This window comes from Microcaecilia unicolor, chromosome 5 (genome assembly GCF_901765095.1).
Source record: "Microcaecilia unicolor chromosome 5, aMicUni1.1, whole genome shotgun sequence".
In the NCBI taxonomy this organism is placed as follows: domain Eukaryota; kingdom Metazoa; phylum Chordata; class Amphibia; order Gymnophiona; family Siphonopidae; genus Microcaecilia; species Microcaecilia unicolor.
In genome coordinates this window covers 143,746,703-143,770,564 of record NC_044035.1, presented here as the reverse complement: position 1 = coordinate 143,770,564, position 23,862 = coordinate 143,746,703, and the positions used below count along the sequence as shown (strand labels likewise).

The window sequence follows — 23,862 nt, the reverse complement described above, 5'->3', positions numbered from 1 at the left end:
GGAGTGAACTGCTATGGATTTACAGCCTGTCTCACTGATTCTTTTGGATTCATAATAAGTAAATGAAAACCTTTATTAGAGGAGCTAAATTCTACAATGATTAGGATATATACAATGATTAGCTAAACAATCATTACATCACTGGTCTCTACATCTAAGCAATGCAAAGAGTTCTTAGACCAGGAAAAGAAGCAATAATGCACTAAACATACAACATCACTGGCCTCCATCATCCAAGCTCTTATCATCAGCTGGGGGGGCCTGGTTCACAGCGAGAGCCAGGAGCTTTTTGGACTAGGAACAGACCCTCTGCACAGTACGTCTACTCACAGATGAGCCCCCACTCTGCTGTGTCAAGCCCTCCCTTTTTATTAGGCTCTTAGCTCATGTCCAGAGCTAAGGAAAGTTACAGAATGCTTCTAAGGAAAATTACAGAATGCATCTCTGTTTAGGACTGTGGGAACGTGGTCACATGATTTCCAACTCCAGGTGGTCAGGCTGGACCTGGAAACAAGAACCATTCTCCCCTTTGCATACCAAATTAGTTAGAGCTGTGTCTTATCTTCTGCATTCCAACTTATTTTTGTATTTACAAGAAAAGTTACTTTCGGTCAAAGACAGAGTTTATTTATTTATTTATCTATTGCATTTTTACCCCACCTTTTCCCACAGAGTGCAGGCTCAAAGTGGCTTACAGTAGACTGGAAAGACTAGCGCCAATCCAGCGGTTTTACAAATACAATATTTAAATACACAAATAGTTAAAGTAGTGTAAAGGGAAAAAAGAATAGAAATAAGGGATCTAAAATGGTCAATTTAAAGCTGTTAAAGAACTTGGGAGTTCATGAGAGATCCTAGGTTGAACTCCAAAGGATGAGAAGATGTTTGCTCGTTGTGACCCCCCAAGACAGTCAGAATAGTGATCGACTCCTCTCTTTCCCTCTCCTTCAACCATGCACTGAGATGCCAAAGAGCAGCACAGCGTACCAGGTCAGAAGTGACATTTTTCCATTTTAACCAGTTTAGATAGCAAGTGTAGATGTGGGCTCATTCTTTGCTGACATCAATGGAACATACCATATCTGTGAGGTGTCTGGTCTTGGCCAGTGCACATCTCCGCGCCAGAGAGCGTAGTGAAGGTGGTTAGCTTGGCAGAGTTTAAAAAGGGGTTGGACGGTTTCCTAAAGGACAAGTCCATAGACCACTACTAAATGGACTTGGGAAAAATCCACAATTTCGGGAATAACTTGTATAAAATGTTTGTCCGTTTGGGTAGCTTGCCAGGTTCCCTTGACCTGGATTGGCCGCTGGGCTCGATGGACCTTTGGTCTTTTCCCAGTATGGCATTACTTATGTACATTTGTATCCCACATTTTCCCATCTATTTGTAGGCTCAATGTGGTTTACATAGTTCCAGAGCAGCACTTGCAGGCTCCAGTGTAGACAAATACAAGGTGATGTTGTGGTTAAGTAGTTCGATAGAGTTAATGTGGCGCAACCACATTGGGATCATGAAATGGAAGATTTGTGTCCAGTCTGTACCGTGATTTAGTTACGTTGTGTTGCAGAGATCAGGCATCTATGTTGGATCGGTGGGGTATTCCTTTTTGAACAGGTGAGTTTTTAGGTTTTTCCGAAAGTTTATGTGGTTATTCGTGTTTTTCAAGGCTTTTGGTAATGTGTTCCACAGTTGTGTGCTAATGTAGGAAAAATATATATGTATACCCGAGTTTGATTTGTAGCATAAGTATTTGTTGAGAGAAAAAATATTTCCTCCTATTTGTTTTAAAAGTATTTCCCTATAACTTCATTGAGTGTCCCCCCTTTTTGAAAGAGTAAAATAAATAAATAAATAAATTCACTTCTACTCATTCTACACCACTCAACACACTCTTTTCCCCATAAATTATCGAATGCTATAAAAACAATGCGTGACTTGACAGCCTTCTGGAAGTTATTGAAGATGCACCTGTTCGAAGAGACTTAAAATAAGAATCCTCCTTGTAAATGGGCCCGCTGCTCCAGTATGGGGGGAGGAAGCTGCCCCCCATGAATAGCCAGAACTTCACAAAACTGCCACCAGGAAATACTTCAAAAACATTCCTTTATTTTCCAGATTCATAAACAAAACTTCACTCCAGAGTAGAGACTTGCTTCTCAGGCAGGGCTGTTCTGCCTTGCTTAGTACATCAGTCAATTACACAAAGACTTTGCCCCCTTCCCTGAGGGGAATGCAAGAGCCCTTTGGAAATCCCTGCTTTTTTTGTCCCAGCCAGTAACAAACAAATAGTACTTGTCCCACAAGCAGGATTTCCCCTCAAGACAGTTAATCACCAAGCAGCCTTTACTTCCAGAAGATGCAATACTTTTGGGACTTCCTCAACCCAAGGTATTTCAGCCTGCACTGCTCCTCTCCTCCTGAACTGAACTCCTCTTCCCACCAGACAGCCCTCCTTCATAAACAAGCCTTCCAACTTCAGAGGTTCTCAAAATAATCAGGTTTCACCAAAAAAAAACAGGCTTCTCTACTTAAGCAGGGTTTAAACCAAAATAAATTCCAAAACCACGTAGGTTTCCAAACCTTCAGGGGCGGCCTTCCTCAGCTCTCAAGCTCCCATTCCATTCTGCCTTCTGCCTCTTGCTCAGCCTCCTTAACCCCCTCCTCCACCTGCTTCTCACCCCCCCCCCTTCCCTCTATAGGTGGGAGGCATCATGTATTGATTACGGAGCCAGGGAACTGGGCTTCTTCCTTCTCCCTCCCTCTTGTGGTCAGAGTGGGTATATGTTTTAAGCATGTTTCAGGGACAAGTGGTTTTCATAAGTTAAAAAAAATAAAAATAAATATTTTCTTTCATGCAGATCTCTCATTTGTTTAAACATAACTAAAAGGGCTATAAGCCCCTAATGCAGTCCATTGGTTTTCTTATATTTTGTCCTTGCGATGACTTATACTGTGCCAGAACTGGAAATACAGTGAGACAGAATAATAAAATTTGGTAACAGCCAAAATTTATTCTCACAAAATGCCTAGCACCCACCTGGGGCTAACCCTGCAGCCATTTAGAGGATCTATATCCCCAGCACAGATCAGGTCTGCCAGCACCTGCCGCTTGTGCTCTACACTAGCATCCTCCTTCCACCGACTGGGTCCCAACTGCCTCTGAGCGAGTCTCCCACTCTCAAATTATTTCCCAGTGATTTCTAGGATACTGGGGGGCCACATTCCCAGTGGTCCCACAGTTCCTAGAAAGCATCACAGACCCAGGATTCTTAGTCAGTCCAGGACATCAGAGCCAATAAACAATTATGTTTATTTTTATAAAAGTATTGAACAGTGAACTATAAAAACAGATGGAAAATAACTGGCAAAATAACAGGTTGCTGCTTTCCCTTAGCCATCATTATTCATGGGACTCATCTACATACAAACACACAGCCAAGAGACAAACATTACCCCCTGCCCCCCACATGCCTTTTTCAACAGGACTTCAAGAAGAAATACATATATATCACAGAACTGCACTTTTGCATGAAGGAAGTTCTGCACTCCTTATTGAATATCTATGTTTTTAAATAGTAGTAATAATATTAAGTGCATTATTATAATATACCACTGCATTCCAAAAACAAAAAAACAAAAGGAGCAAGTTCCCACAAACCATCTTTCTTTTTTGATCTAGGCACTGGAAAGAAAAGATGTTAAATGCTCCCAGGTATCAACCTAATTCATGTTTAATGTGGGATATAACTGCCATAAATGAGTAAAAAATTGATAAAAATTCTGAATGTTGCGCACCTGATTCTCATAACATGATATCTGTTTTAGTGGCCTTTTACTAGGAGCAAAACAAATCTCTGAGTCTGCAGGAAGATACAACATGCTAGGGTGTCCCTATAACGAGAGCCCTACCAAATGACACACTGATTAGGATTTATAACAAATTACTACTCTTGAAAAGTTATTCAGTTATTATACTTCCTCTATATACATCCGTATTCTGCACAAGCTGACATGTTTGAAAATATGTGAGATTAAATAAAAATGCTACCAGCAATGAAGAACGACAACGTGAATGCAGCAGTTCATAGCAGGTTTGATTGCTTTGCTTTGAGTGTACATGGAAAGACGGCTGCGCGGGGTAGAGACAGGAAACGGAGATTAATTTCAGTGGCTTCAACGTTTGGACGTCATGCCTTCTCCTGTTCTCAATCTAACCTTCTTGTCTCAATCTAATTCTCTTGGAGGTCAATGTGCGTGTAATGCGTCTGCGCGCACGAAGCGTCATCGGTGTGCGCGCAGCGTCACTGTGTGGACTACGTGCGTGTGGAGCATCAGGTGGCAAGCATGGCGGAGAATCGCGCGGTGCCCAGTGATCTCTTCCCGCACGTGCTTGGCTTTCTCCGGGACAACCACTTCCCGAGCGCTGCCCGCGAGTTTAGCAAATCTGCTGGCGTGGTGAGTGCTGGACTTGGGATATGGAGGCGCACACGTGCTCGGAAACACTAGAACAAGGAATCGGTGGTGGAATTGGGGCAGGCAGCAGGAGAGGGGTGCGATTGGCGGTTGGGTTGTGGAAGGGAGTCCGAGACTTAGGTACTGGGGGAGGTGAACTCTAATTACTGACTTACCGGAGTGTAGAGGTGGCTCTTTGTAGTTGTGTAAGTGGACGCATGCGACAAGGTTTATTTTATTTTTGTTACATTTGTACCCCGCGCTTTCCCACTCATGGCAGGCGCAATGCGGCTTACATATATTGTATACAGGCACTTATTTGTACCTGGGGCAATGGAGGGTTAAGTGACTTGCCCAGAGTCACAAGGCGCTGTCTGTGCCTGAAGTGGGAATCGAACTCAGTTCCCCAGGACCAAAGTCCACCACCCTAACTACTATGATCTGGATACTGTATGCCATATTTACAGGGATATAAACAGGTGTTTATCTTTGGGTTTTGCATAAATACATCAGAATGGATAAACGCGAAAGAAGATGGTAGCCACGGATAGACTAAACTTTTGATTGGACTTTAAAGGGCAAGTATCCATTCTCTTGCATTTGACGAAATGGTCAAGTGGGAATGATAGGTATATTACTACTACTACTTATCATTTCTATAGCGCTACTAGACGTACGCAGTGCTGTACACTTGAACATGAAGAGACAGTCCCTGCTCGACAGAGCTTACAATCTAATTAGGACAGACAAACAGGACAAGTAAGAGATAATGGAATATTAAAATGAGGATGATAAAATAAGGATTCTGAACAAGTGAATAAGGGTTAGGAGTTAAAAGCAGCATCAAAAAGGTGGGCTTTTAGCATAGATTTGAAGACGGCCAGAGATGGAGCTTGATGTACTGGCTCAGGAAGTCTATTCCAGGCATATGGTATAGCAAGATAAAAGGAATGGAGTCTGGAGTTAGCGGTGGAGGAGAATGGTGCAGATAAGAGAGATTTTTGAACGGAGCTCCCGGGGAGGAGTAGGGAGAGATGAGAGTGGAAAGGTACTGAGGAGCTGCAGAGTGAATGCAGTTATAAGTCAATAAGAGGAGTTTGAACAGTATGTGGAAACGGATAGGGAGCCAGTGAAGTGACTTGAGGAGAGGGCTAATATGAGCATAGTGACATTGGTGGAATGTTAGTCATGCAGCAGAATTGTGAACAGATTGAAGAGGAGAGAGATGGCAAAGTGGGAGACCTGTGAGAAGCAAGTTGCAGTAGTCTAAGCGAGAGGTGATAGAGTGTGGATGAGGGTTCTGGTAGTGTGCTCAGAAAGGAAAGGGTGAATTTTGATGAGATTATAGAGAAAGAAATGACAGGTTTTAGCAGTCTGCTGAATGTGTGCAGAGAAGGAGAGGGAGGAGTCGAAGATGAACCCAAGGTTACGAGCTAATGAGACAGGAAGGATGAGAGTGTTATCCACAGAAATAGAGAATGGGGGAAGAGGAGAGGTTGGTTTAGGTATATAAGAGGTACCGAGAAGGAAAGTATTATGACGTGTGTAAGGTGAGTCTAATCTTCTTATGTCTTCTGCATTTCACTTTCTTTTCTCGCATATCTACGTACCCTTCCTTATCAGTTCTACTAGCTATTTTTTATGCCCTTATTTTATTTTTCTATTAAGACTTACTTTCTGACTTTTTGGAAAAGAAAAAGTTTCATCAAAGGTGGTACATAACAAATAGAACTGGTCACAGGCAATTTACAGTTTTAAGGAGTAATTTTATAACAGGGTGCCTATAAAAAATGTTTAAGAACACATGCCCATAAATGGCTAGATGGGATACCAAGTTACCCAGGACTCTGTAAAATCTGGTGTTAGACAGTGTAGAATCCAGAAAATAAAAATAGTTTAAACTCTAATCAGACCTTATTTTAAGGTAGTGGAGGGTTATCATATAAGGGAAATGGGACTTGATATACCGCCTTTTTGAGGTTTTTGCAACTACATTCAAAGCGGTTTACATATATTCAGGTACTTATTTTGTACCAGGGGCAATGGAGGGTTAAGTGACTTGCCCAGAGTCACAAGGAGCTGCAGTGGGAATTGAACTCAGTTCCCCAGGATCAAAGTCCACTGCGCTAACACTAGGCTACTCCTGGTGAAAGGTTTGGTAACACAGATGATATTTGGAGGTTCCATGTTTTGCAGCATTTGAAGACGGGATAGCTGAAAATCGGATAAACCAGTCCAATACACTATTAAAATAATGCAGTTAAAGAACTACAGCTTGAACCACCAAGCACAGATGTATGTTTAAATAGAACCTTGTGTGTTTAATTTGATATAATCATCAGTACAACTTTTTTACCAGTTGATTAATCTGAACCTCATTAGTAGATGGAAGATTAAATTATTAGGGATTTACTTAGATTCCCAACAAAGTAGAATTTTAAGTGCCTAAAATAGTTGGAGAATCTTTTGGTTTGCTATCCTTCCTGTACCCACCTGTAAAATTTTCTCTGGGTTTAATTTTAAACTCTTCAAACTCATCCATTCTTAACAGAGAAAAATGAAGGCAGATAAAGTCCAATTTGCCCATACATGCCTTCTACTATCCCTTCTTCTCCCTTAGAGATCCTGTGTACTTGTCTCAAACTTTTTTATTCAGATAGTTTTCATCTCCACCGGGAGTCCATTCCACGAATTCACCACCCTTTCTGTGATGTATTTCCTCAGGTTACTTCAGAGTTTATCCCATTTCAACTTCATCCTATGCCCCCTCATTCCAGAGCTTCTTTTCAATTCAGGCAGACTTGTTTCCTGTGCATTTGTGCCACGCAGGTATTTAAACATCTATATTGTATTTCTCCTCCTGCCTTTTTTCCCCAAGTTATATATTGAAGTCTGTCTGTCCCAATAAGCCTTATGATGAAGACCACTGGACCAGCTCCACCCTGTTTTATACCCTTTTGAAGGTGTGATCTCCAAAATTGTAGACTATATTCTAAAGGAGGTCTCACCAATACAGGGGCAACATCATCTCCTTTTCCCTACTGACCATTCCTCTCTCAATTCACCTAAACATCTTCTAGCTTTCGCTGTCGACTTTTCTACCTGTTTGACCACCTTAAGATCATCACATATGATCACACCAAGCCCCGTTTTAATGAAAAGGTTCCATATTTTCTCAAATGTTTTATTATCTTTCAAATGATGTCAGTTTTTTTTCCAGTTTAACTGTATCCCATACTTGTAACCATTCATTCCATCTACATTTCCAGTGTTTTTCTATTGCATATCTTGCTGACAAATAGACTGAACTAATAAATTGTTTTCATTGGATAGACAGGGGATTGGGCTCTCATCCTAATATTGCTGTCTCTGTTGTCATGGGAAATGTGGTCTTTTTAAGAGAAATGACAGCACAACTTAAGTAGAGCCTTGGTGCTGTAATGGCTTCTTAAGCTGGATTGCATTGCATTCAACAAATCATATTCTTTTCTATATTGTTGCAATCTATTTGCAACTATTGCTTTTGAAACTTTAGGTATAATGGAAATCTGTGCTACTGACCCATAATTTGAACAACTCTGGAAAATGCTTTATAAAATTAATCCCATAATGACATAATAAAAATTGTTCCCGTCTCTGGGAAAAGGTGACTAAGAGGCATATTTTCAAAGCACTTAGCCTTCCAAAGTTCCATAGGTTTCTTTGGAACTTTGGAAGGCTAAGTGCTTTGAAAATGAGCCCCTAAAGTAGCAGACCCAAAATGTTGAGAATGGTTGATCCCCCCCCCCCCCCCCCCCAATGTTATGAGCCCTTAAGTAGTCTGTAAAAATTACTTTTGAATTTCTGTAACTTTATTTTTTCACATAAAAGTATGAGGTTTGAATAGTTGTATTATGAATTGATTGCAGTAATAGAATTCATCAGAACATCATTTTATTTGTTTCTGGAGACCTTTGTCACCTTTTCCCAGAGATAGTCACAAATTTGGGAAAGGCAAATTAAATCACAGAAATAACCAGGACTTGACAATTCTCAGTCCTCAGTTGCCATAGTACATAATTTTTGCCCCCCCCCCCCCCCAAAAAAAAAAATTGGTTTATAGTCCAGGTTGCCTTCACTGCAGAAGTGGGCTCTCCAGCTGTATTCATCGCACAGTGTGACTCTCTGTAGGTTTGAGCTGCGTGATGCCAGAACAACTTGCTGCTCTGCTGTAATCAGGTTACATTAATATATAGTATAAAACCATTATATCAGGGCTTGACAAATCTTGGCACCGGGTCATCATGGCATAGAAATTGCACACTTGGGCGCAGGATAGATCTACCTCCAGTGGTATGTTTTCCCACTTCGCACCATGGTTCAGTTCTGTAAGCTTGAGCCGTATGGTGCAGGAAGTTTGGGAAGTCTCGTGGGACTTGAGACTGTGGGGTATGAGCTTACTTATAAAGTAGGAAGCATACTGATGCAGCCTGCAAGGTGAGGGGACTAGGTGGCAGTGTCAGAGAGAGCTTTTAAAATCGCAATTTAGATCCCGATTTGTTTTTAAAGTTGCTCTTTTAATAAATATTTACTGGCTGTCATGGCTGGCTTTATGTTGCTGGACTTACTCTGCACTGCAACCATTTTTTGTATCTCCTTTCTTGCTATCTGGTTCTAGTAATCCACCATCTCCAAGTCTACCTCATTGAGTATATTTATGCTTATATTTAGTCATTTTACTATTATACTGTTAAATTTGTAAGGTTTATGTCAAGCTGTACCTTGGGTGAATTTCTTTGTAATCAATAAATAAAGCTGGCTTTACCTTCCTTGAATCATTTCTCTTTATTTTGCAGAAAGACCAGGATCCTAATGCAGCTTCTCTTTTGGAAATCTTCAACTATTGGCTGAAGTAAGTTTGCCTGGAGGAGCAGAGTTCTTAGTCTGAATTTTACATGGAACCTAGTAAAGGGCAGGTTAATTGAGGAAGAGATGAGGGCATTTCTGAACCACTTGGATTTCAGTTGTGTATATCATAAAAATGGTAACGTTAGCCTCTTCTGAGGCTTTGTGGATCCAACTGTCCCATACCACAAAACAATTTTAAAAGCTGCACTTAGGGAATTAAAAAAAAAAAAGGCAGAGGAATCTAACAAATGGCACTAGGGCAAGAATTGCTTAACAGGGACTAAATAGTTGGCTGCAGAAGCCCCATAGGTCAAAAACTGGTTTTCTCATTAGCAAAAATAAAAATAAGCCCCTCCAGTCTAATTCTCCTTCAGATTCCCGTACTATCCACTCTCCTTTGCCATATTCTCCACTTCTCTCTCTCTACCCTTTATCACATGCCCGGTCTTCTCCCTGCCTTCTAAATTATCGCTGTCTTACTGTTGCATGGTACAAAGGAGCATGTGTGAGGCAAGGGTAGCAGGCAGTTTGAGCCCATGATTCCCGTCCTTGCTGTGCCCCACCACTTGTGACTATTCCCTATGTGAGCTTTGTGTCATAGTTTGGGAAATACAAGTATGAAATAAAGTCTTGTAAACATCAAAACATTTTGGGGTTCACCCCACTTCTGTTTTTCTTTTAATGGGAAGGTAGTATCCACTTCGGGAGAATTGTTTGAGTAGAACAATGTTTTTTACATACTCGAATAGGGTCTTATAAAATTTCCCATTGTATGTTGCTACTTTATGTAATACAAATGTAGAGGCTTCCATGGGTGGAGAGGGGACAGGATTGGTACTTAGACATATAGTTACACCTATGTCAAGACAGGTGTAAAAGTGTGTACCTAAATTCGGTGAGTTGATTTTATAACAAAGGCCCACGGACACTGTTAATATGTGTCCCAGCTTGAGACCCATCCACTGGAATAGTGGTGGGCCGAGTTACATAGCTTAAACTGCTGAAAAGCACTGGCTAGGCCTGAAAATCTGATGATGGCCTTGTAGCTGAGCGCCAGCGAAAGCAGGGCCGCTTGGTGAGCCTTATTAAAAAAATTGTGTGATAGTCAAATACAGTGTAAGAGCTAAGATGGAGGAATTAATGGCAAGGATTGTAAGAAGTTTGGTTCATAAGATGGAGTCTGTCTTTGTAAAGATGGCACCCAGAATCACAAGATATAAAACTAATCTCTCCATATTAGGAAAGATGTTTACAAGACAGGAAACTGTCGTTATTAAGAAATATTATAGAGGGAGGGGGAAGAGGGAGCAGGTGGGCACCTGACCTGTGGTTAAGTATGATTCACAGATGAAAAAAAATTGAGTCCCCATTGAATTGTATGGACAGCAGTTACTATATAAGATTTGCAAATCTGGGTGTGATTTGGAGTTTTTCCCCAACGCTACCCAGAGGGCAGAACTACGGTCGGTCAATCTGAGAATCTGACTGATGAGGGTGCCAGATTGAAGTTCCAATTGGTGAGAATAAAGATTATTTCTATCACTTGCTTTTCTGGTCTATGCCTCAATTTCTTGATTGTCTATCTGTTTCTTGGAACATTCTTACACAAATAGTGTTCACATAAGTAAGGTATCTTTTACCCCTCAGTACATTATGTGGGAGAATAGATGCACTAAGTTACACTTAGCCACGAGGAGTAAGAAAGCCGAGGTCCTGGGTAACAGACTTAAAATGAGCCTTCTGAAACCCACTCTTTATCTCCGTGGGCACAGGTCCCCCGGAGGTCTAGAGAGGGATAATTAAAACACGTATGAAGTAAGTGCAGCTTGTGCATCTGTCAGCCTTCACAGCCTTGTTGGACAGCTTTGCATTATAAGGCATCTTTTACAGAACTTAGATTTGTTTATTTTGTTCTTTTTAAGAACCGAGAGAGACTTAGTTCAGTTGAGGTTTGCTACCAGACCTGGTGGGGGGTGGGGGAGTTATCAAGCTGCACTAGGGCTTTAAGTTGTGGTGTTTGCCCCTTAACGTGACTTAAAGGGACCTAGCGCATCTTGACTTAATTTATTCTGGTGGTTATTTAAGTCACAGTGGGTTAAATAGTAATGAGATGAAAATACATATAAAGCAACTTGTTATGTAAAAAACATAACATGACTTTCGGTGATATGGACAGAAAATGATGGTAAAATATTCCTGGGCGCATCAGGGCTCAGAGCTGCGGCCTCATGTCATTCCACCCCCCCCCCCCCCAACAAAAAAACAAAGCACTGAACCTCCAAAAGTCTCCCATCGCACCCCGTGCCACTACCTGTGAGCCCTAATGATCCAGTGGTGCATGGGTAGGAATGATCCCCAATCGCTCCTACCTTTCCGGCGCCACCTGTTAAAAAGGGGCCTCTGTTGGTAGTCTCGTAGTCTCATTCTGCTACCCCTATGGGAGCTGGTGGCTTAATCGGGGGGGGGGGGGGGGCTGATTTTGCTGATGTGCTTCGGCGGTGGGGTCAGGTTTGGGAGACTCTGAGAGCCCTGTCTCTTGCCTGGGAGAATTAAGCCGCAGCTTTGTGGCATGATACTCCCGGGCTGCTGGAATAGCACTGCTTGTGAGGTGGCTGTCAAGCAATGTTACTCTTTTTACTACAGGATTCATCAACCTGCAGGACTGTTATCCTGCAGGCTGCTGAATCCCATGGTAAATCAAAGAGTGGTAAAAGCTCATCTTTTACTGCACCTTGATAATTTCCCCACTAAATGTGAAACCGGATTGTCTTATTGTTTTGCTATACTACTGTAATTGTGTGTCTGTTGTACTCCCCTTTAGCATCTATGTAGCGTTCCATAGTGGGGTGCTTTACACCAGATTATGTACAGGTACAAGTCCTCGGTAAGCACAGTAGACGTGGGTGCTTGTGGTAAGAGGAGATAGTGATCAGCTGAAAGCTTCTGTGTATGTCTGGGAAAGCAGGATTTTACCATTGGTCTCGTTCCCCAGCGATCTGTCTTGGGACCTCTCCTCTCTCTATACTTTTTCCTTTGGTGCTCAGATGTACTCCCATGGTTTTCAGTACACTGACTGCTCCCAGATCTACCTCTGCACCAGGAATTTTGCTAGGCCCAAGTCTCAGCCTGCTTGTCTGATATTGCTTCCTGGCTGTAACGTTGCCATTTTTTTCTTTTTTTTTTTTTTTGTTATATTTGTACCCTACGCTTTCCCACTCATGGCAGGCTCAATGCGGCTTACATGGGGCAATGAAGGGTTAAGTGACTTGCCCAGAGTCACAAGGAGCTACCTGTGCCTGAAGTGGGAATTGAACTCAGTTCCTCAGTTCCCCAGGACCAAAGTCCACCACCCTAACCACTAGGCCACTCCTCCACACAAGCTGAATGTGTCTAAAAGCAGAGGATCTTATCTTTCCCGCTAAACCCCCTTCCTCTGTATTCTCTTTCTGTGGATAACACTGTTGTCCTCCCTATTTCTTCAGCTTGTAATCTTGGGGTCTTCTTTGACCACTCTTTCTTTCGCTGAGGACAAGCAGAATGAAAGATCCACACTGGTGAGTGATGTCATTGATGGAGCCCTGCCACAGATACATTTCCCCGAATTCTATTTCTAGAAGCCTTTACAAGTGATAAGCTGTGAAGTAGTATTAGGGGTCGTGAAAGCACAAACTACTTTTTTGGTGCCGAGAAATCTGTTCAATCGACTTTGTCATCAGCATTGGTCCCGATGGTTTCCGGAGTTGTATCGAACACTGGGAGATGCCTGCCTTGACATTGAGTGTTGGTAGCAGACACTGGGGTCGAGCATTGTCCAACTCTGTCCAAGGACAATGACGTATTCCACTTCATCCTCATTGATTCTGAGTGACCCCAATACCGTGTGTTGAGCGGAGGCCGAGAGGATCGGCATTGGTCACCTTTGAAGCATGGTGTCAAAAGCAGAAGGGCATCAACATTGTTGGTACTCATCTGTGGATAACACTCATCCTTCCTGTCTCTTCAGTTTATAACCTTGGAGCTATCTTTGACTTCTCTTTTTCTCTGCACATATCCAACAGACTGCTGAAACCTGGTGATGACTTTTCTTCATAACATCACCAAAATTCATTCCTTCCATTCTGAACACAGTACCAAAACTCTTATCCACACTCTCATCACTTCCCATTTAGGTTACAGCAACTTGCTCCTTACAGGTCTTCCACTGAGCTCTCTCTCCCCTTCAATCTATTGAAATTCGGATACCTGATTTATCTTCTGCCAGTGTTGCTATGTTCACTTAACCCGTTCTCAAGTCACTTTGTTAGCTCGCTATCTTTTTCTGCATACAATTCAAACTTTTCTTACTGACGTACAAGTACATTTCATTATATAGCTCCTCAGTTCTCTCTCCTTTATTATCTCTTCCTACACCCATTGGAAACTCTGTTCCTTTCATCTTACTGTACAGTATATCTGGAATAGACTTCCTGAATTAGTATGTCAATCTCTTTCTCTGGCCGCATTCAAATCCAGAGTAAAAACCCACCTTTATTGAGGTTCTTTTAACTCTTAAGCAATTATTCACCTGTTTAATTAAAAATGTCTCTTATTCACATAATACATGACGCCTCCTAATCTCTTATTTGTCCTGTTGGTCTTGAATAGATTGTAAACTTTGTCAAGCAGGAATTGTCTCTGTTTTCAGTGTTGTGTATGTCTATTTATGTTGCAGAAATGACTAGTAATAGTCCTTTAATATAACCAGTACGACACTTCTCCTTACTTTCCAAAGCTGGAGTAGCATTGGTGGAACCTCCTTTCATGCATTGGGAGGGATCCCTTGATGTAAGATTTTGAGGCTGTATGGCAGTCCATTTCCTTTTGGATACTTATTTTTTGTGTTGCTTTTCTATCCTCAGATCCCCAGAAGCAAAGAAAAGGAAGCTGGTAGCAAATGGACCGGCCTCAAAAAAGGCAGCCAAGAAAGAATCTTCCAGCAGCGAAGACAGTTCCAGTGAGGAAGAGGAGCCACCTGCAAAAAAGCCAGGTTGGAGCTGATCTTTGCTATAGAAGTGCCTAATCCCTGTGCAATAGACCAGGAACAGGGATAGGAGTGGACAAGCACACTTCTTCACTCATGCTTTCCCTTTATCCCACTAATGCCACTGTACTGGCCAGAAGTAGGAGGAGGAGAGTGGTAGCCCTTAAGACCACATTCTCTCCTTCCAGAAAAATATTTTGACCATGTTGTACTTTTATTGCCCCTCGTTGTTCGAAGTCTGGCTCTCAGCAGCAGAGAAAGAAGATGCAACCTAAGTGGGACGGCACAGAGTGGTGAGGGAGTGAGAAAGAGGGTTTGAAGCCTTTTAGAGAGGGTTTGATTGGGAGGGAATGAGAAGAATTGAATGTTGTGCTTTTATACATTTTTAAAGATAATACGTAGATTGTGTCCTTATCTTTATGGATTCATAGCTCTTCAATCTCAAATGTGCTCTTCATGATGAGTCTATATAAGCTTATTACAATATTCCTTAGCATCCCTCTGGACCAGCCCTGAACATTCTCTCCTTCCAGCAGGTGGAGACTGAGAACTCTGACTCGCATGAGAGCCAATAAGAGCCCTGGCCAGCTAGAGAGAGAGCCAGTATTCTCAGTCTTGAGCAGTGAATTTTATGGGGGGGTTAACTGTCCCATGAGTCCTCTCTGATATGCTGGTCAGCTGCCCACATACCAGAGAAGTCTTCTAGAAGGCTATTCCTAATCATCTGACTGTGTTTGTGTAGGAAAGTATAAATGCTCCCTATTACCCATTCCAACCCAAGAGGTTATTCACTTTATATGTTGTATAAGAAAGAGAAAAGATAGGTTTCAGAGATATATGGCTTTATTCTTACCAAAGCAATATAAGGCGATCAGGTACACAAGCAGGAGTGGAGGTCTGTCTGACAGCATCTCAGCATGACAGCCTTGGAGATCTCCACCCCACCCAAATTTGCTGTCAGTTTTATACTCTTCTGCTTGCATTCAAATCAATGGGCTCTCATACCTTTCTATGATAAAGTTGTTTACTTCGATGACCCCCCTTTTCATGCCCAACCGTAGATGCCTCACAGGAAAGCCTCCCTCCCCTTCGGACAGATGGTCCCTCCCCTATCTTATTTTGGGACTTCCCTATTCCCCTGTTGCTACCTGAAGATCTTAAGATATTTCACAATTTTCCATCTATGAAAACAAGTCTCCTCTAACTCAGATACCGAGATAAAGGAAACCATTTCACAGATGAGAGAATCCATTTTGATTTCAGATTCCTTGACCATTCTTTTCCCATTCAGGCCTCAGTCTGGGCTTTAGGCTGGACCTTGCTTTACCAGCAGGCCTCAAACTGTACTATAATTCTACAGCAGGTGGAAGGAGGTGAGCCCTTCAGTCTCTTTCTCATTTCTCCCTTTTGACTTTAATTATTATTTTCAATGCATTCTGTGCTCTGGTGTTTCTCTTCAAGTTGGAGGCTGAGGCCCGTGTGGGTTCTCAGTAAGCCTCAGAGGTTCTACACTTGGGTGGCCGGGTCTCTCCCTCCTAAAATCCTCACAAATGTTTGATTTAGTGCTGCTAGCTTCAAGTGACTGAAGTTTTGATTTGCACTGCCTCAGCCCCTTCACGGAAAGGGTGTCCTGAGAGCTGGGAGAGACAGCCACACTGATTTTGCATTAAAAAAAAAAAGACAAAGCAGCTCTATTTTGGCTTCCTTCAGCAGCCATCCCTTTAGCTTAGGTTCACTGTTGGTTGGCTGTCTTTCCTTGCTGGAAGAGTTCCAGCGTTTACAACCCCCCCCCCCCCCCCCCCCCCCCCAAGAAGCTGAGTTCACCGGTTTCTGCGAGGGCAGAGAATCTGAGGTACTTCAGGGTTGTTTTCAAAATGGGTCTTTTCGACAACTTTTAGTTGGCTTCTTGCTCTGCTGATTTGGTGGGTCTTTTCGACAACTTTTAGTCAGCTTCTTGCTCTGCTGATTCGGTGGTTCCTTTTGAAATGGCGTGGATTTCTCCTCTTACCACTGAGGGAGCTCTGACAGTGTTGGTTTCCGTTTTGGCGGGAAACGCTGCCATTTTTAGAGAAAACTGCCAAGGCAGAGAAGCCAGTTCCTTTCACAGTCGCATTGTTAGGGGTTTTTCTTCTCTACCCTTCTCATCACCAGTAGGACCGTCTGGAGAGATGAATTCCTTACTGCTAATCATTTCTATAACGCTGCTGGATGTGTGCAGCGCTGTACACATTATAGGCAGGTACTTTTTCTGCTGAATTTGTTTGGCTGCTGTACTAGCTTTTTTCTTTTTATTAATTCTGCTCCCTCTGCTCCATTTTCTTTTACTGCTGAGGGGTTTTCAGCAGTTATAGCTAATATGTGGAATTTTTTACCACTAGATCTGTGTACTGAGACTAATTATCAGACTTCTAGGAAGTTGCTTAAGACGAGGCTTTAAAAAAACATTTTTTGCTTTATTTTGAACATTTTTAGTTTTTATCTTTTGATTATTTTTGCTATGTTTGTTTTGCTAGGTTATGAATGTTAACATTTACATTCTTGTAAACTACCTTCAGCCACTTTTTGGTGAAAGTGGTATAGAAATTCTCAATGTTTTGAGAATGGGGCTAGTGGTATGTAACACAGTAAATGACAGCAGATAAAAGAGCAGCACACGGTCCATCCAGTCTGCCCAACAAGGTGACCAGAGCTGTGCCCACCATTCTGTGCAGGCTCAAATCACCCATGCTTAAATGCCGGTTGCCAAGTATTCACCATGCCGCCCATATAGGCAGCCAAACATGATGAGGATGATATGTGGTTATAACCATGACTCCCAAGTATTGCTGATAGTAACTTACCAGTCAAGATGACTTCTCCCTTCCCCCTGAGCTGCACAGCACCCTCACTCGTAGCATGTGACAATAAAATAAAGTGATATACAACACTGGAGTTGCTGAAGCTTCACAGTAGAAGTCCGTCTGGCATCGACCTCTGTTCCTCCAGTGCTGGAGATGACAAACTTTCTTTGTCTTTTGTGGGACACAGACCGTAGAAGTCTGTCCAGCATTGGCCTCAGTTCCCACTACTCTTGCCCAAGATAACACCTCCATGCTGTGTTTCCATGCTCTTTCTGTTTAGACATCCCCTGTGTCTATCCCATGCATTTTTGAATTTGCTCACTTTTTGACTGCCACCTCTCCTGGAAGGGTGTTCCAGGTGTCCACTACCATCTCTGTGAAAGACCATTTCCTGATGTTACTCTTAAGTCTTCCTCCCTGCAACCTTCATTCATGTCCTTTAGTTCTACTGCTCCTACGTCTCTGGAAGAGGTTTGTTTATATATTAATACCTTTCAAGTACTTAAATGTCTGTATCATATCACTTCTCTCCCTCCTTCTCTCTAGCATACACATGTTCAGATCCTCCATTCTCTTCTCATACATCTTATGGCGTAAACCTTGTACTATTTTTGTCGCCTTCCTCTGAACTGCCTAAAGTCTTTTTATGTCCTTGAAGAGATACGGCCTCCAAAATTGGACACGGTACTCCAATGGGGCCCCACCAATGATTTGTACAAGGGCATCAATACCTCCTTTCTTCTGCTGGCTATGTCTTTCTCTATGCAGCTCAGCATTCGTCAGGCAATAGCCACAGCCTTGTGACATTGTTTTGCTTTCTTGAGATCTTCAGACACGATCACCCCAAGGTCTCTCTCCTGATCTGTACATGTCATTCTCTCACCCAGTAGCACGTACTGCTCTTTTGGATTTCTGCACCCCAAGTCCATCACTTTGCACTTCGTATTGAGGGAGTGAATTGCCTGGGATTGTGATATTGGGGATCGTGAGATGGAGGATCAACTGAGGCAGGGTAATTGTGTGAGGAGATCAGTACTGGGGGAGTATATGAGGTTTTGTATGACTTTGAGGAAATGTGTGAGAGGATTAGGGATTTGGCAGAAAGGAGAGAGGGGAATGGGACTAGAGTTGGGGGGAGAGACTCCTATACCATTCCAGATCATCTTCCTTATCTTGAGCATCCTTTTCTGATCTCAGAATTGAGGTCCATATTACCCCGGTACTTAGAATCATCTTAACCTCCCAGTTGTCTTCTGTTCCTTCCACCATTGCTGAGCATTGCTTTTCATCTCCAAATACATTTTATAGACACAGCACAAGATTGGATATCAACTTTTTTATAAGAAAGTAAAGTGTATGTTTAATATGGAAAAGGTTCAAATTTACTCAAATATTGCCATATATTTTCAGAAAATTTGCCACAGTTTTTATAATAAGTGTTTTTGAATATTTTCCTAGCAGCAAACTTGAAACTATGAATGAGACTTTATCTGGAGTATTGTGTCCAGTTCTAAAAGTTGTATCTCCAAAAGGATTTAGGCAGTAGAGGCTTTCAGTGATGCCAGACTTGTGGCACACCTGCCTCTGTGAAGGAAGTAGTGCAGACATTGGGGGATGGGGGTGGAGAATGTATGATCAACAGAAGAGCTAGGAAGCCTTGAAGGCTTTGCCAACAAAGACAAAGGGGGCAGTCGCATACAGGCTCTGTACAGTGGACAGGGCTAGATCCCACTAGGCTATGTGCCTTTAAGAGGGGAGGGGGGAGAAGTTACAGAGAAGAAATTAGTTTTCTTAGCGCAGGCTGCAGATGAATCCATGAACTTGTGGGTTCTGTCCATCTACCATCAGTTGGAGATAGAGATAACTAACTTTAGTGAGTGGTACTGGACGACCAACCCCTCCATAGCCTAGTATATTTCTATCTCCAGCAGGTGGTGTACGTCTCCTTACCAGCTCCTGGATTCTTCTCTTTTGGGACTCCTCCTGGGCAACAAATCCTCAACACCCAAGAATACGCGGTCGAAGTGGACCGCATACAAGCTTCCAATAGAGCAGTAATCACTGTGTCCAAAGAACTGTGCTCCTCAGTCAACCTCTCAAAAAACCAGGCCATAAGACCAAAGTGAGAGGGATCCTTCACTCTGTAAAGGACCCTGAAGGAAGAGCCCGGAGTCGAGTAGAATCCGAAATGGAGGTGCCACAAGGAGCTACACCAGATCTGCATACCAAGGGTGCCGTGGCCAATCTGGAGCTACCAGAATGACTCGACCCCAGTGGCGAGTGATCCAAAAAGAACACTGGCCACTGAAAGGCCACGGAGGAAACACTATCGAAGCAGCAGCTGAACAACCAGTCCTGTCAAATCGCCCTCTCTCACTCTCCTAACCAAATTCGAGCAGGAAATAGCAATAGGCAAGAGCATTCTCCTCCAATTTGACATGTCAAGTACATTCGACATGGTTAACCATAACATACTGCTAAGACTCCTAGAATACTTCGGAATCAATGGTGGCACTCTCAATTGGATTAAGGGTTTTCTAACCACAAGAACATATCAAGTGAAATCAAATACAAACATATCGTCACCGTGGAAACCAGGCTGCGGAGTACCGCAAGGATCACCACTATCACCTGTCCTTTTCAACCTCATGATGACTCCACTAGCCAAGACCCTATCCGCCCAAGGCCTCAACCCATTTATCTATGCTGATGACGTTACATTATACATCCCATACAAACATGATCTGGCGGAAATCACCAACAAAATCAAGCTAAGCTTAAACATCATGAACTCATGGGCAAATGCATTCCAACTTAAACTCCATACAGAAAAAACACACTCATCATCTCATCCCAATACAAAGCATACAAACCCACACACATTAACACCCCAGGATACACCCTCCCTGTCTCAGACAGCCTGAAAATTCTCGGAGTAACAATCGACTGTAACCTCTCACTAGAGATCCAAGCGAAATCCAACATAAAGAAAATGTTTTTCTCAATGTGGAAACTCAAACGCGTAAAACCATTCTTCCCGAGGGAAATATTTCGTAACCTGGTACAGTCCATGGTATTAAGCCACGCAGATTACTGTAATGGAATCTATGTGGGATGCAAGGATCAAATCATAAAGAAACTTCAGACCACCCAAAACACAGCAGCCAGGCTTATATTTGGAAAAACACGTTTTGACAGCGTCAAACCACTCAGAGAAAAATTGCACTGGCTACCAATCAAAGAACATATCACCTTCAAAATTTGCACGACTGTTCATAAAATTATTTACAGCGAGGCACCGGGATACATGACAGACCTCATCGACCTGCCAACCAGAAACACCACAAAATCTGCACGATCATACCTAAACCTCCACTACCCAAGCAGCAAAGGACTCAAATAGAAATCCACCTATGCATCCAGCTTTTCCTATCTAAGCGCATAACTATGGAACGCAAAAGCAGTAACAACTACGCTCGACCACCTAAATTTTCGGAAAGCTCTAAAGACAGACCTGTTCAGAAGAGCATACCCCACCGACCCAACATAAAAATACCTGGTCACTTGCGACACAATGTAACCAAAAACCGTAATGGACATAACCTGACTCTTCTTCCCCCTTTCCCTCTCTAAGCTCCCCCCAACTGTACCTACCATACATGTACCTCATTCTACCACAATATCACTTTGTATTCATTCATACCATGTATTTGTTCAGACCGTAATCGGCTAAAGCCGTTAATGGTTATATTTAAGCCACATTGAGCCTGCAAAAGGTGGGAAAATGTGGGATACAAATGTAACAAATAATAATATTTTGAGTGTACAAATAATGCACAAAAGGCTACCTTTTTGTTTCTGTTCTAGAACCAAAATTTTTTTACATTAAGCTCAGAAGTATCGGCAAGTGATAGAAGATATCAAAAGATAATATCCCTCCGAAGTAACTAAATCCCCCCCAATCCCTAAACCCTCCCCCTAAATCCCAGCACAATTCCTCCCCTTCCCCGCTCCATCCTAGCCTGGAGCATTTGAGTGCTGTTCCCTTGATGATTTGATAAAGAACAGAAGTAGTGCCCCAGAGTTTCCCCAATGACCCTCACAGGTTTTCAAAATGTTCACTGTCATCTGGATCAACTCTCAGCCATTATTGTTGGGTGATATAATGCTTAATTTGTAGGTATGAAAAAACATCTTAACTAGATAAATCATAGCATTCTTTTAGCTCCTCAAAAGAGCGTAATTCTCCCACATCCAAAAAATCCTTAAAACGAACCAGGCCATGTTCTGTCCATCGCACAATGGCTGGTTTCCCAAAGGCCGCTAAGAACCCTGGGTCTGACTGATATAAGCAAAGTAAGAAGGACCCCTGTAGCTTCTCAGTTTAGGTTTAAGAAAACTCCATAATAATAATAAGTGGTGAACAAATGGATTGGAAGATAATTGACCATAGACCCTGGAAGAGAGAGGTTTGTTCCATGGCAGTAACAATCAGTAAGGAATCTTGGCTCAGGCCGAGATTAGTTTCAACTATGATGCCCAATAATACCACTGAATATTAGGAACCCCATGCCTTCCAAATTCAACAGCACTGCGCATCACTTTTCTATTCAACCGCGAAGGACGGCCTTCCCAGAGAAAACCCGAAATTTCTGCCTGAAGCCTCAAGAATTTCATCTTAGGCACCAACAATGGCAAAGCATGAAATAGAAACAATAAACGAGACAGCACATTCGTCTTGATTGTTGCAATCCAACCCCACCAAGATAACCATCCACCATGTAAATCCCTGCGTCAGCTGTTCCCAAACTGTGCGCCGAGGCACCCTAGTGCACCACTGCAAACTCTCAGCGGTGCCGTGCGCATCGCTCCCTACTTCCCCTCCCACAGGTCCAGCATCTGCTGCTTCTTCCCCTGCCACCGCTGCAGTGCTTGCAGCTTACATTTTCTGGCCATCCGCGATTCACACAGGCATTACGGGGCCTTCCCAGTCTGCCACGTCCGTCCTTCGCAACAGGAATTGCATCAGAGAGGGCTGGACGCAGCAGACTGGGAAGGCCCCAGAGTACCTGTGTGAATTGCGGACGACCTGAAACTGTAAGCTGCAAGCACTAAAGCGGCGGCGGGGGGTGGAAAAGGAAGCGTCGGCGATTCTGGACCTGCAGGAAGGAAGGTAGCGAGCGAACGAGCTGGATTTAGAGAAGGCAGAGGTGTGCTGGTGTGAGAGGAGGGGTTGCAGAGAAAGGGAGACCCATGTGGCAGGAGGGAGGGGGATGCCGTGGAGACCCGTGTATCCTGGGGGTGAGGGTGGGGGTGCCGCAAACAGAAATAGTTTGGATGTAGAATGAGTAGAAGTAAATCAAAAAAACTTTGACTCGATCCAAAAGTACAAAGACTAGGGGACACTCGAAGTTACATGGAAATACTTTTAACACAAATAGGAGGAAATATTTTTTCACTCAACAAATAGTTAAGCTCTGGAACTCTTTGCAGGAGGAGGTGGTAACGGTGGTTAGTGTATCTGAGTTTAAAAAAGGTTTGGACAAGTACATAGTCTGCTATTGAGACAGACATGGGAAGCCCTGGGATTTGTAGTATGGAGTGTTGCCACAATTTGGGTTTCTGCCAGGAACTTGTGACCTGGCTTGGACACTGTTTGGAAAGCAGGATACTGGGCTAGATGGACCATTGGTCTGACCCAGTATGGCTACTGTTATGTTCTTACGTTCTATGGAGTAAAGTCACAGAAAAACACACAGCAGTGGTGACACCACCGCCGTGTGTGTTTTTCTGTTTTCTTATTTTCAATGTAACCCCTGCCCTAGGTATTTGCTGAAATAAAGGAATATAATTCAAAGAAAACAACTGAGAAATATCATGAGGAATCTGAATGCCTAAATATTTAAAACCAAACTGAGCGGACCGAAAGGGGAAATGATTCCTATCCCTACTGTGTCATAGTAATGCCAAGTAATTAAGATTTATCTTAAAACACGATAATCTACAAAAACCCCCACTTAATTTGCGTAATATCACTGGTAAAGTAAGTCTGGGCGCTTGCACATAAAACAGGATATCATCAAACAGTGCTATTTTATGTCCACCCCCCCCCCAACCCGTACTCCTTTAACTTCTACCAATAAACAAAGCAAAGGGGAAAACGGGCACCCCTGCTGCGTACCCCACTCAATAGGAAAGACAAAAGAATTTCCCCCATTGATCTTAAGCCTTGCGACAGGAGTCTAATACAAACACATTAAGCATCCCAGAAGGCTATGACCAAACCCCATATGCTGCAACACTTGCCATAGGTAGGACCATTCAACCCTATCAAATGCTTTCTCAGCGTCTGTACTTAAAAAGGCCACCAAGTTACCTCGCCATTTTGCCTTCCATAAAATGTTCCAATGTACATCGAGTATTATCAGCCACCTGTCTACGAGCCACAAAGCCTCTATGGATCAGCTTGGGAAAAACCCGTCCCAAGCGTTCAGCCGAGACCTTAGCCAAAATTTTGATATCTAAATTAAGTAAGGAAATCAGGCGATAAGACCCACAAAAGTGTAGGGTCACACCCTGGCTTTAGAAGTACCGAGATCCCCTCTTCATTCAGGCAAGCATTTCTCACCCGTAACAATAGGGGGCCCACCTCACCAGCAAAG

At 42.9% G+C, this 23,862-nt stretch overlaps 1 protein-coding gene across 5 annotated transcripts in view; it reads left to right on the top strand.

The window, feature by feature from the left end:
* Positions 1–4,307: 4,307 nt before the first annotated feature.
* NOLC1 (nucleolar and coiled-body phosphoprotein 1) overlaps positions 4,308–23,862 on the top strand; it is a 102,200-nt gene continuing 82,645 nt past the window's right edge. For all 5 annotated transcript variants that reach the window (XM_030203381.1, XM_030203380.1, XM_030203378.1 and 2 more), the window contains exons 1-3: positions 4,308–4,456; positions 9,289–9,344; positions 14,239–14,366. In XM_030203381.1, the coding sequence (XP_030059241.1) occupies positions 4,346–4,456; positions 9,289–9,344; positions 14,239–14,366 (295 nt within the window). In that variant the 5' untranslated portion in view covers positions 4,308–4,345. The remainder of the gene's footprint in view (positions 4,457–9,288; positions 9,345–14,238; positions 14,367–23,862) is intronic.